Consider the following 13,488-nt stretch of genomic DNA (forward strand, 5'->3'; position numbering starts at 1 on the left):
ACCACTCTCTCATTCCTACCTTGATAGTTTTTCACAGGAGTCATCTTGTTATAATCTTCTGATAAAATAAATTCCTGCAAAAGAGAAGAAAAATATCAAGCAAAAAGAAATTCTTTAAGGGAATAATTATGTTTTGATAAAACTAGATGGTATAAAGAAACATAAGCACAGAATTACATCTAACATTAGTATTTTGCCAATCAACTCAGCATTTTTGTATGCCTTTAAAAGTAGCAATCATAATTATGATCCAATGTAGTTATAACTGTTATCTTTTAATGCTGAAGTTCATTTTTTTCCTTTTTTTTTTTACTTATGTGTGAGAAGAAAACTGGATCAAGTTCAGAGTCTTGACACTAGTCAATTTTGAAGATTACCCTGATTCCAAGTACTTTTCTCTCATTAGTGCCACAGCTGAAGATCTGCAGGGCTCTGGCCAGTGAGCAAAGAGATGCCAATCTTGTACTAGAGAGACACATCGGGTATTTTAAAGATTCTGTTTCTAATATCAGTAACTTATTTTTCCTCACAACAAGCTTCTCAAGGCTGCATCTGATTCATGCCCATATCCCTATGGTACATGGCACAGTGTCTTGGTGCAGTAAGAAATCATTAAATATCCATCAAACAGATACGTGAAAGGCATCTCCCCAATCTGACGAGATTAATCTGGAGATCAAATTTACTCAAAAATAGTTTCTATACAACACACTGAATACACTCTTTGTGAGGACACCTAAAACACAAGTGGGTGAGTGTGTGTGTGCGTGTGTGTGTGTGTGTGTGTGTGTGTGTGTGTGTACACACTTCACCTAAGCATCTACATATACAATGACCTATATGTAGAAACCAATCAAGTGTTTATAAGCCTCAGCCAGGTTTTGAGTCTTTCAAATGCAAATACCCATATACTCTTAAAGAGTAAGTTGTCAAACATAAGGAAAGGTGCAAAGAATAATAAATTGATGCCTTCGTCTGAGCTTAGAAACAGAACAATGAATCTGTTCAAAACATTTGGAGGATTCCAGAATCTTCTCTTGAAGACTTAAAGAAAGGTGTGTGGGCGGACAGATGTATAAACTCCTTAATTGCTATCTGGGTATTTACTGAGTTGATACAGTGTAACTTTTTAGAAGAAAATATTATTTTATTGTCTTTGTGATAGACGCCACAAAGGTAAGCATGAGGTGACAGATATGACAGAATACAGGACGTATCAAAATTCCTTTGATGTTCACTTTTCCACCCTATCCCTCCTTAAGAAGTTTAGCTACAAAATGGATTTTCTTCACGATGATTTTCTAAGTAAAAACATTATTCAACTTGTCACTTTTTAATTCCTATTAGTTATTCCTTCAAGAAGTAGCACTCTACTCATTTCTCATTTCTGAAGAGTCAGACTCACAATGGAAGAGAGGAGGCTAAGTAGTAAAGTCGTTCTCCTGTGAGAAGCTAACAGTGGGAGTAAGGAAGGTGGGTACACGTCTACGCAGCAATTCTCAACCGCCCTCCATCACAACCAAGAGTAGCTTGCTCCTGAGCCTCCTGCTTTAGAGGGCCCCAAGTTTCCTCACACACACACTAAATAGATTTATTAAAGACCATCATGATCTAGGCAAGTGTTTACTAAGTTCATAGAGCTCATGTGTTACTTTGATTATACTGAAATGGTTCTCTGGTTTGAGCCAAAGGTAACTCCATTCCTTTCACAACAAGGCAGGATATAAAATGAAACCCACTTGATGCAGATCTGTATTTAGAATCAACATATTAGAATTAGCATACACAACACAATTACCAGTTCACTTAATTTTTTTTTTTTTTTACAATTTTTACAATTGCCAGTAAACTTAATTTTTTGTTCATTTGTTTTTCTTATGAAAATAGCAACACACAATCGTGGAGAAAATTTGCGAGATTTTCATTCTTTTTTTTTTTTTTTTTTTTTTTATCAAAGAAACAGCCTATTTTATTTTTTGATGTTTATTTTTGAGAGAGAGAGAAAGAGTGTGAGTGCAGGAGGGGCAGAGACAGAGGGAGACACAGAATCTGAACCAGGCTCCAGGCTCTGAGCTGTCAGCACAGAGCCTAACACGGGGCTCAAACCCACCAACTGTGAGATCATGACCTGAGCCAAAGTTGGACGCCTAACTGACTGAGCCGCCCAGGAGCCCCGAGAGAGAATCTTAAACAGGCTCCACATTCAGTGTGGAGCCCTACATGGGGCTCCATCCTACAACTCTGGGATCATGATTTGGGCCAAAATCAAGAATTGGAGGCTCAACTGACAGCCACCCAGACACCCCGTCACATTGACTTTTTAAAAGATTTTATCTATTAACACTCACTAACAATATAATATGCAAGTATGGCTGTGGCTTAGATTATTTTCTTAGGTTTGCCCAACCAAAGCTCAGTAGATCAACGATGTACACATTAAAAAAAAATGTTTTATTCATCCTTCTATTTTCCCCTCTTTACATTCAACTGACCACATATCTATCATTCTAACTTCTTTCTCAGATACTTACTTTTTTTAGAGCGTTTGTAAATTCACAGCAAAATTGAGAGGAAGGTATGGAGATTTCTCACATACTCCCTGCTCCCCTCCAAATAACATTCCAGCTCCAAATAACATTCCATACTCCAGCTCCCCCATTAACATCCCACACCAGAGGTACATTTATGATAACTGATGAATCTATATTGACACATCATTATCACCATCCAAAGTCCACAGTGAACCCTGCTGTAAGGTTCACTCTTAGTATTGTAAATCCTGTGATCTTTGATAAATGTATACTGACATGTGTCCACTATTTTAGTGTCATGCTGAGTTATTTCCACTGCCCTAAAAATCCCCTGTGCTCTGCCTATTCATCCTTTCTCTTCCCACCCAATCCCTGGCACCACTGATCTTTTCACGGTCTCCAAAGATTCATCCTTTCCAGACTGTCATACAGTTTGAATCATACAGTATGCACGCAGCCTTTTCAAATTGGTTTCTTTTACTGAGTAGTATGCACTTAAGTTTCCTCCATGTGTTTTTATGGCCTGATAGCTCATTTCTTTCTAGCCCTGAATAATCTTCCATTGACTGGCTGTACCACAGTTTATTTATCCTTTCATGTACAGAAGGACATGTTGGTTGCCTCTAAATTTTGTTAATCATCGACAAAACTGCTATATACATCTGTGTGCAGGTTTTTGTGTGGATGTAAGTCTTCCATTCCTTTGGATAAATAGCAAGGATTGCTGGACTGTATGGTAAGAGTGTGTTTAGTTTTAGAAGAACAACCAAACTGTTTTCCCAAGAGGCTGTACCATTGTGCATTTCCATTAGCGACGCAGGAGAGCTCCTGCTGTTCCACATCGTTGGAATCATTTGGTGCTATCAGTGCTCTGGATTGTGGCCGCTCCAACAGCTGTGGTGGTATCTAATTTTAATTTGCCTTTCTCTGATGACACAGGAAGTGGAGCATCTTTCATATGCCTTGCCGTCTGTAGATCTTCTTTGGTGAGGTGTCTGTTAAGGTCTTTGGCTCATTGTTCATCTCTTATTGTTGAGTTTTAGTTCTTCATATATTTTGGATAACTCCTTTTATCAAATGTATCTTCTGCAAATATTTTCTCCCATTCTGTGGCTTGTCTTTTTATTCCCTTGGCAGTGTGTTTTGCAGCGAAGAAATGTTTCATTTTAAGGAAGCATAGTTTATCAATTCTTGCTTTCATGGATCATACCTAAGGCATAATACCTGAAAAGTCATCACCAGGGATGCCTGGGTGGCTCAGTCAGTTGAGCGTCTGACTTCAACTCAGGTCATGATCTCACAGCTCGTGGGTTAGAGGCCCGCATCAGGCTCTGTACTGACAGCTCAGAGGCTGGAGCCTGCTTCAGATTCTGTCTCTATCTCTCTCTGCCCATGCCTGCTCACATTCTGTCTCTCTCAAAAATAAATAAACATTAAAAATTAAAAATAAAGTCATCACCAAATTCAAAGTCATCTGAACTTTCTCCTATGTTACCTTTCAGGAGTTTTACGGTTTTGCATTTTGCATTTAGGGCCTGTGAGTTATTATTCTGAGTTAGTTTTTGTAAAGGGTATAAGGTCTGTGTCTCTATCTGTTTTTCACACGTGGATATCCAGTTGTTCCAGCAAGATTTGTTGAAAAGACTATACTTTTTTTCTCCATTGTATTGCCTTTGCTCCTCAGTTGACTTTATTTATGAGGGTCTATTTCTGAGATCTTTATTCTGCTCCACTGACCTATCTGTCTGCCCTTCCACCCACACTGACTATCTTGATTACTAAGCTGTACAGTAAGTCTTAAAGATAGGCAGTGTCAATCCCCCAACTTTGTTCTTCTCCAATATCGTGCTGGCTATTCTGGGTCTTTTTCCTCTCCATATAAACTTTAGAATCCGTTTGTCGATATCTATAAAATAACTTGTTGGGATTTTGGTTGGCACTGCACTGAATGGATGGATCAAGTTGGGAAGAACTGACATCTTGACAATATTGAGTCTTCCTATCTGCCAACATGGATCTCCCTCCATTTATTTCAGTTTTTTAAAAATTTTACTCATCAGAGTTTTGTGGTTCACCTCATATAGACCTTGTACATATTTTGTTAGATGTATACCAAAGTATTTCATTTTGGGGGGTGCTAATGTAAATGGTACTGTTTTTAATTTCAAATTCCATTCCAAGACCCTCATTGTTCATTACCGGTATATAATAAACAACTGACCTTCATATACTAACTTTGCATCCTGCAGCTTTAATACAATTGTTTATTAGTTCCAGGAGGTTTTTTGGTCAATTTTTTGGTCAACATTTCTTAGATTTTTCTACATAGGCAATCACGCCATCTACAAAGAGTTTTATTGTTTTCTTCCCAATCAGTATATCTTTTATTTTCTTTTTCTTATCTTATTGCATCAGCTAGAACTTCCAGTACAACATTGAAAAAGAATGGCGAGGGGGTCATCCTTGCCTTAAACCTGATTTTAGTGGGAAAGCTTCTGATTTCTCCCCATACCTAATTGTTTTTAATGTTCACTGTAACAGATCAAACAACTCTGTTATGTGTAAGTAAAAAGTCAGTAACTATCTCCACCTTCTATCTCATCCCTTTAAGGAAACCAGAGTTAATAGTCTGGTATCTCCTTTTACATCTTTCCTTCTCTTTTACCTTTATGTCAACACATGTAAATACATATACATATAGGGCTTTTTGTTTGTTTTATTCCACAAACATAGGGTCACACAATAGACATTACTTTACAATTTGCTGTTTTCGTTTATAATACATCAGAGCTATCTTTCCAGGGCAAAACACTTGGTTCTAATTTATTCTTTCTGGTGGCTGTCTAGTACTCCAAAACATGAATACGCCATACTTTATTCATGTACTCCTTGTTAAATGGACATTCTATTTGTCTTCTATATATTACTATTGTAATAATACAGCAAGAAATGCCTTTGCATGTATAAACATATGAATTAATGTACATGTTGAAAAGATGGCTGGCTCAAAGATTATAAACACTTAATATATTTTTTTAATTTTTTTAATGTTTATTTATTTTTGAGAGAGACAGAGACAGAATCCAAGTGGGCTGGGGCAGAGACAGAGGGAGGCACAGAATCTGAAGCAGGATCCAGACTCCGAGCTGTCAGCACAGAGCCTGACGTGGGGCTCGAACTCTCAAGCTGTGAGATCATGACCTGAGCTGAAGTCGGACGCTCAACCGACTGAGCCATGCAGGCGCCCCATAAACATTTAATAATTTAATAAACTCTGCCAGATCTCACTTTCTGGAAGTATGCAGCATTTCAGTTCCCTGCCATCTGACCCTCATACGATAGCCTATTTCCCCATATGTAATCAGCAGTGGATATTACTCATCTTTTCAATTTTTTGCCAAATTGATGTCCAAAAAATATAACTCACTATGGTTTAATATGCATTGTCCTAACTGCTTATGAGCTAGAGTACTTTTTATATGTTTATTTGCCATATTCATTTCTTGTTCTGTGAATTTCCTCCTTAAATCCTACCACAGCTTAGTTTCTTAAAAAGGAGGACGTGAGGCAAAACTTAAGTGCTACTGCTTTATTTGCAGGTGCAATATCAGCAGTGTGAGTGAAGGAAAAGCAAAGAGAAGCAGAGAAAGTTAGGTGGTCCGTCACCAAGCTGGCCTATGTTTCATGAAGAGGCCCAGTTGGTCCTCTAGCATACAGGAAGTCTCTGGCAGAGTTTAAACATTAGGCTTATATGCTGGAGGAATCTGTTGGAGGAACGGATGGAGAGGGAATTTATCTGCCAGCTCTCTTCTCCCCTGCTTTAAATTTTGATCATAACTTAGCTTCCCCTCCTTTTCTGGAATATTATACTATCTAGCCTTTTTAAGAGCCACTGGGGAAGACAGATGTAAGTGCTGTGCTTCATACAACTCGGAAAGCTGCTGAGGAAACAGACAGCTATTTTCCTTAGGTTTTCATTTAAAGACAGCAAAGCACAGTGGTTAGGTTAAGAGCTTGGGTACTGGAGGCAAACTGTCTGGTTTGAATCCTGGCTAAAACACATACTAGTTATATGATCTTGGACAAGCCGCTCAGGACCTCTTTAACAGTAATAAGGAGAGTCATAAGACTGTGGTGAGGATTTGGTTAATATTTATAAAGCATTTAAAGCAGTGCCAGGCATACAGTAAGTACTCTATGAGAGTTAGATAAAATAAATAAATGCTACCTTTGTGAAATGAATTAAGGAGTCTTCCTTTAAAAAACAAAAACAAAAAACTTCTGGGGTACCTGGGTGGCTCAGTAGGTTAAGCATCCGACTTTGGCTCAAGTCATGATCTTACGGTTTGTGGGTTCGAGCCCCGTGTGAGTCTCTGTGCTGACAGCTCAGAGTCTGAATGAAGACTGTCTCCTTTCCTCTCTGCCCCTGTCCTGCTCACACACACTCTCTCTCTCTCTCAAAAATAAATAAACAGAAAAAAAATTTAAAAAACTTCTGGAATATATTGAACAACTTAATAGAAGAACTAGAGAGAATTTGCTATAAAATACTGAATGCCTGGTTCTTTTTTTAAATAGCAGCTCTTTAATAACTTTCCTATTTTCTCTTACAGTTATGGGTCTCATAAGGTTTCTTATTTCTCTTCGGGTCAAATTTATTAATTTATATTTTATTAAAAAATCATCCACTTCCTTGAAGAATTCAAGTATATTACCATGGAACTAATATAACATTGTCCTCTGATGCTTTTTTAACCCTCTTTCATAGAAAAGCAGTTCTACTACAAACGTTAGTTTGTTTCAACATGATTGGTAAATTAGGGAAACAATTTGAGCATAGCTCAAATTTCATGTCATTTTTGCAAAATTTTGTCCAGAAACACTAGATGAGCCCAAAAAACTCAACGAAGCTATGTAGGAATACATAAAACAGAGACACACAGATCTCCAACATCTACCCGCTACTTCAGTGTACCAACCCTTGAGAGCCACATCTATCTACATCTGGTGTTAAAACTTGGCCTTCTGACTTCAGATAACCTCCGCCTACCGCTTCAAATAAGTCACAAGCTACAATCCTTCCGAGGCACACTTCCACAAAACTTCAGGGCTTTTTCAAGATAAAGTACCACAGTTATCGTAATGTTTATGTATTCCCTCATTTAGCATGTCGAAAACTATGCTACATTTTTACGAGTGTCCAATCTTTATTTTTTATGTATCACTAAGTTGTGTTTTTTTTCTTTTTAAACAATGTTTTTGAGTATTGTGTTCCTAAACTCATTTTCCTTAAGACTTTTATGGCTTTTATTGCAATTCTATATAGCACAGTGATTTTTAAAAACGCACATTGCATTATGGCAGAACTAAGTAGCCATATATATATATATATATATATACACACACACACACACACACACACACACACACACACACACACACACAAAATGTTACATCTCTTTCTTCATGCTTCAAATTATATACTTTTTATTTCTTGTTTTCTTTAATGAGATGTGCCAAGAAATTTATCTATTTTATCAGTACTTTCTAAAACCCAGCTTTTGGGGTGCTTGGGTGGCTCAGTCAGTTGGGCGTCCAACTTCAGCTCAGGTCATGATCTCGCAGTTGGTGGGTTTGAGCCCCACATCGGGCTCTGTTCTGACAGCTCAGAGCCTGGAGCCTGCTTCAAATTCTGTGTCTCCTCCTCTCTGTCCCTCCCATACTCATGCTCTGTCTCTGTCTCTCAATAATAAATAAATGTTAAAAGATTGTTTAAATAAAATAAAAATAAAAATAAAACCCAGCTTTTGGCTTCATTTACTGTCCTTTTGTTTTCTCCATCTTTAATTTCAGGACTCATTTTTAGAATTCTCTCTTCCAACCTTCTTTTGGTTTATTTTATCACTTTTGGATAACTTAAGTTAAATGCTTAGGTTCACATGTGTAAATTTTTATTTTAAAGTAATAATATTTTAAGGTAAAATTCTCTAATGCAGATTTGACTGTATTCCATAAGTTTATATACAAAGTGGTTCTCATTTAAAGCAATTTCTGCATTTTATGTATTTCAGGAATATATCGTTTATAGTTTACTTCCTCTTTAAATGAATAAATTACTTAGAAAAATGCTTACTTAATAAGCAGTTATATTTATGGCTATCTTTTTGTTGCTACTTTCTAGCTTTATTGGTTTATAGTCAGAAAACATAGTATCTTTACTTTTTAGAATTTACTAAGATTTTCCTTTTCATCAAGATATTCTGTAAATGTTCTGTAGATATAAGAAAAAATGCAACTTTTTTCTATTTTTTTTTTCTGGGGGGTGGGGGGCAGAGGGACAGAGAGAGAAGGAGACAGAATCTGAAGCAGACTCCAGGGTCTGAGCTGGTAGCACAGAGCCTGATTCAGGGCTTGAATCCACAAACAGTGAGATCATGAGCCGAAGTCAGAGGCCTAACCAACTGAGCCACCCAGGTGTCCTAGAAAAAAATGCAGCTTATCCAAAGTTCTAGATCTACTTGTATACCTATTCAATGAAATGATGATAGTTTGCAAATATTCTATAGTTTCATTTTTTTTTTTGCCTACTTGAATTTCACATTCAGAAATAGATGTATTAAAGAAATGTACTTTTTTATTTTTAGAAATGTGCTTCGTTTTAAATGTTTATTATTCTGATTATAAAAGTAATATGATACAGATAAAATTTTAAAATGGAATACTATCAGGAAGGAAAATTAAGTCTATAGTTCTGTCAAACAGTGCTAATTACTGTTAATATTTTGATGATTTTGCTTTTCCATCTTTTCTCATATACATAAAAACACATTAAATTGGAACAGTATACCACTGATGCTGTTTTATAGCTCTCCTTTTTTTTTTTTTTGTTTAATTTTTTTTTTTCAACATTTATTTATTTTTGGGACAGAGAGAGACACAGCATGAACGGGGGAGGGGCAGAGAGAGAGGGAGACACAGAATCGGAAACAGGCTCCAGGCTCTGAGCCGTCAGCCCAGAGCCCGACGCGGGGCTCGAACTCCCGGACCGCGAGATCGTGACCTGGCCGAAGTCGGACGCTCAACCGACTGCGCCACCCAGGCGCCCCTATAGCTCTCCTTTTTAACATTATCACATGAACATCAAATATTTTTTGAAAATACATGTTTAATGGCTACTTAATATTCCAATGGAAGGCTACATATAAGATGTTATCTAATTAATCCCTATTACATTTCTAAGACACCAATGTTTTTATTATAAAAATGATTATTAAAATAATATTTATTATTATAAACAATCTTTTTTTATGCTTATTTTCTTTGGATGGTTTTCTAGAAACAGAGTTACTGATATAAAAGTACAGATACTTCTCAAGCTCTATTACACATGATCAATACTTTTTCTAAATAGTTAATGCCTGTTTATGTCCCCTCTATCAATGCACAAGACAGCCTATTTTATTCAATGCTGGCTGACATGTATATAATAAAGTCAATGTTATGTAGGTAAAAATAAATTTTAAAAAATTTCACACATTAAAATGTCTATTAGCCCTTAGTATTTCCTTTTATGACTTTTCTGCTATTTATAGAATTTTAGTGCTTTTCTTATCTATTTGTATATGCTTCTCATTTATTGAAGATATTATCCTTCTGGTCATATTTTAAGCAACAATTTATTATTTTCATTGAAATTGCATCTATCTTTTTTTTACACCAAGAAATGTTGAATTTTATGCAAGTGTTATATTGCCTTTGTGACTTGTATTGTTTTATGCTTACACATTCTTCCTGATAGAGACTGTTTATAAATGTCTACTCTATTTACTTCTAGTTTTTTGCTTTTCTTTTTTTAAGGCTTTACTTTGCACATCAAAGCTGCTTGTAAGACATGAGAAAAGGATTAAAATCGATCTTTTTCCTAAAAGCAAGCCATTTATTTAATAACTTCTCCCATCCATGACTAACTTGTGATGTCTTCTTTCCCATATTCAATGTTCTTACATATAATTGGGTCCATTTGGGAGTTATCTAACGCTGTTCTGTTGACCTCCTATTGTCTTCTTGGGTCAAAATGAAAATGATTTAATTACTGCAGACATAAAATCTGTGTTAACATAGAGGCTACGTGTCTCCTAATTTCTCTTCTTGAAAAGAAATGTAGCTCAATGATCATTAGAATAATCTTTTTATATAACAAGAAAGATCACATTAAGAATTCTGATTGGAATTGCAATAAATCTTCTAAACTCAGGAAGAGAAGAACTGACCTTTAAAAGCCTTTTTTAAGTACATTAGCAAATTTTTATAATTTTCTTTCACTAAATTTCCTATTTCTTTTTGAGATCACTTTTAAGAGTTCTGTTGTTAACTTCTGTGAATGGGATTGTTTCCCATTACTTGGTAGACTCTGAGTGAAAAAAGACAGATTCATAGGTGGTGGTTTTGGACTAAAACTGAAAAATAGTGATATCACAGTTCTTGAAGACACACTGTGGATCCACTAAAATTCTTGATTTGTGGTAGTTATAGTGAGGCGATCAATATAGGATAGAGTACTTGGTTAAATGGGACGTTTTGCACAGTCGTAACTCCAAAGGCAGAGTGACACACCATTCTACTCCTAAGTTTTAGAAGGAAAGGAAAAAAGGCGTGTTTCAGGTCAAATTAAGGAAAGAGGAAAAAAATGGCAAGACTGGTTAAGTTCCAACGTTATGGGATGTTGCTAACGGCCAGTGCTTTGGGCTGAGGATGGAGCAAAGAAAAACAACGGAAAATGCTATTAAACTTCTTTGTGCATTTGTGAACTTTTTTCTACTCCTCCTTATCTCCTCGAATCCCTATGAAAACCAGGTCTTCCATAATGAATCAATCAGAAGGTAGTATTACTTTATTTGGGCAACATCATACTGCAAAGAAAAGTTGCCAGCATGCCCTGTCATTAAAGAATGTACACGAAGGCTCATGCTTGTGTATACACATGCCATTCTCAACCCTCTTGTGACATGTTTCACAAGAATGGCGATTACTTTCTATTGGCTTACAAAAATGTATCTGTCAAGTAGATACCATGGCTCTTGTTTGGTTACAGAGGTCATCTCACCTGAGTCAGGTCATTACTCAGCTCTTTGTCAGTCTAAATTAGAGGTCAACAGACAGTACTTTGTATTTTCACTAAAAGGAAACGTGTGGGTTTTCTAGTCATCCTTAGACTCCTACATACCACAAGTTCCCAGGGATGCCCTGGATTCTCCTGTGAAATGCAGGCAGTGACGGAACAGCAGACTATAATCCATGGTGCTGTGAAGCAGCTTTCGGTTCCACCCAAGGTACCAGGCATGACAGGGCACAGTAAGGCCCACGTGCTGGAAGAAACTAAAGCATCTACATCCCCTGCAATGATACCCAAACTTCACATACATTTCAAGCCAGCGGCCCCCACCCTGGGCCAAGTACATTTCCTAACCAGTTTCCTACCTACCTCCCTGCCTCCCTTCTTCCCTCCTTCACTCCTTTCCTTCCTTCCTTCCTTCCTTCCTTCCTTCCTTCCTTCCTTCCTTCCTTCCTTCTCTCTTCCCCCCACAAAGTAATGTTCAACCACTGCAAAATATAAGAACTTTTTAGCAATCAATAATAATTAGGCTAGAAGGCAATGAGCTTGGCTCCTCTGCTATTCCCACAGTCACCCTAACCCTTCAGTATGAGTTTACAGTAAAGGAGTGCTACATAGCTTCAAAGCGTGGCCCACCTGCTCACCTATTAAGTGTTAAGGTGCAATGAAATAGATTCTAAAAAATTCTATTAATAGAACCATGGTACCTTATACATAGTTGATATATATATATATATATTTAAATTTATATATATATAAAATATTTTAGTTTCTTGCTAATTGAAAGTTTGCCAATGATTCATTTCTTAATACACAGCATTACTTTAGGGAACAGAAATATATTCTAAAATTAGATTATTAGCTACTGATTCCTTGTTTTGCCTGTTGTGTATCAGAGCATATAAACTGATTTAATGCTTGATAAATCTAATTTTTATAAAGAAAACTGAATCACAGTCTCTGTATAGGTTTTCCTCTCAGAAAAAAACACATCTCAAACCAACCAGCAAGGTCATACAAAAAATAAACAGGAACTCTTAACTCAGCCCAAATGTGGTAAGAATAAAAGAAGAAATCGTGTCATCTCCTTAACTATCCAGTAAAAGTATCACAAAGTAGACAGCTTTGAGGTACTCATGTGTGTGTCTATGCAAAACCATTACTGAAGAGAGGAGGTAAAGAGCTTCATGAACACAGAGATACAACATTCCTGGTTGGGAGCACAGGTGTCTTCTTTCTGCGTTTGCCTCCACAAAAGAGATTGATTTGGGAATACAATCTGGGGCAGCCGCTGTGGAAGACAGTATGAAGGTTCCTCAAAAACTTAAAATTAGAACTACCCTATGATCCAGTAATTGCACTACTGGATATTTACCCAAAGAATACAAAAACACTAATTTGAAAGGATATATGCACCTCTGTGTTTATTGCAGCATTGTTTACAATAGACAAATTATGGAAGCAGTCCTCCACCAATAGATAAATGGATACAGAGATGGTATACACACACACACACACACACACACACACACACACACACACACACACACTGGAATACTATTCAACCACGAAAAAAAATGAAATCTGACCATTTGAAACAATACGGATGGATCTAGAGGGTATATAACAAGAAACAAAACAAAGGGGAAAAAAAAAAGAAGCCAAAATACAGACGTCTAACTATAGAGAACAAACAGATGGTAATCAGAGAGGAGGTGGGTGGGGGGATGGGTGAAATAGGTGAAAGGGATTAAAAGTACACTTATCTTGATGAACACGAATGTAAGGAATTGCTGAATCACTATTTGTACACCTGAAACTAACGCAACACAATATGTTAACTAC

General features: G+C 36.7%; 1 protein-coding gene across 2 annotated transcripts in view; it reads right to left on the bottom strand.

The window, feature by feature from the left end:
* The window catches only part of WDFY2 (WD repeat and FYVE domain containing 2), a 178,802-nt gene that overhangs the window by 55,174 nt on the left and 110,140 nt on the right, over positions 1-13,488 (bottom strand). For both annotated transcript variants that reach the window (XM_040448343.1, XM_040448344.1), the window contains one exon: positions 20-74. In XM_040448343.1, coding sequence (XP_040304277.1) covers positions 20-74 — 55 coding nt within the window. The remainder of the gene's footprint in view (positions 1-19; positions 75-13,488) is intronic.

This window comes from Herpailurus yagouaroundi, unplaced genomic scaffold, assembly GCF_014898765.1.
Source record: "Herpailurus yagouaroundi ecotype Mexico unplaced genomic scaffold, PumYag 197, whole genome shotgun sequence".
In the NCBI taxonomy this organism is placed as follows: Eukaryota; Metazoa; Chordata; class Mammalia; order Carnivora; family Felidae; genus Herpailurus; species Herpailurus yagouaroundi.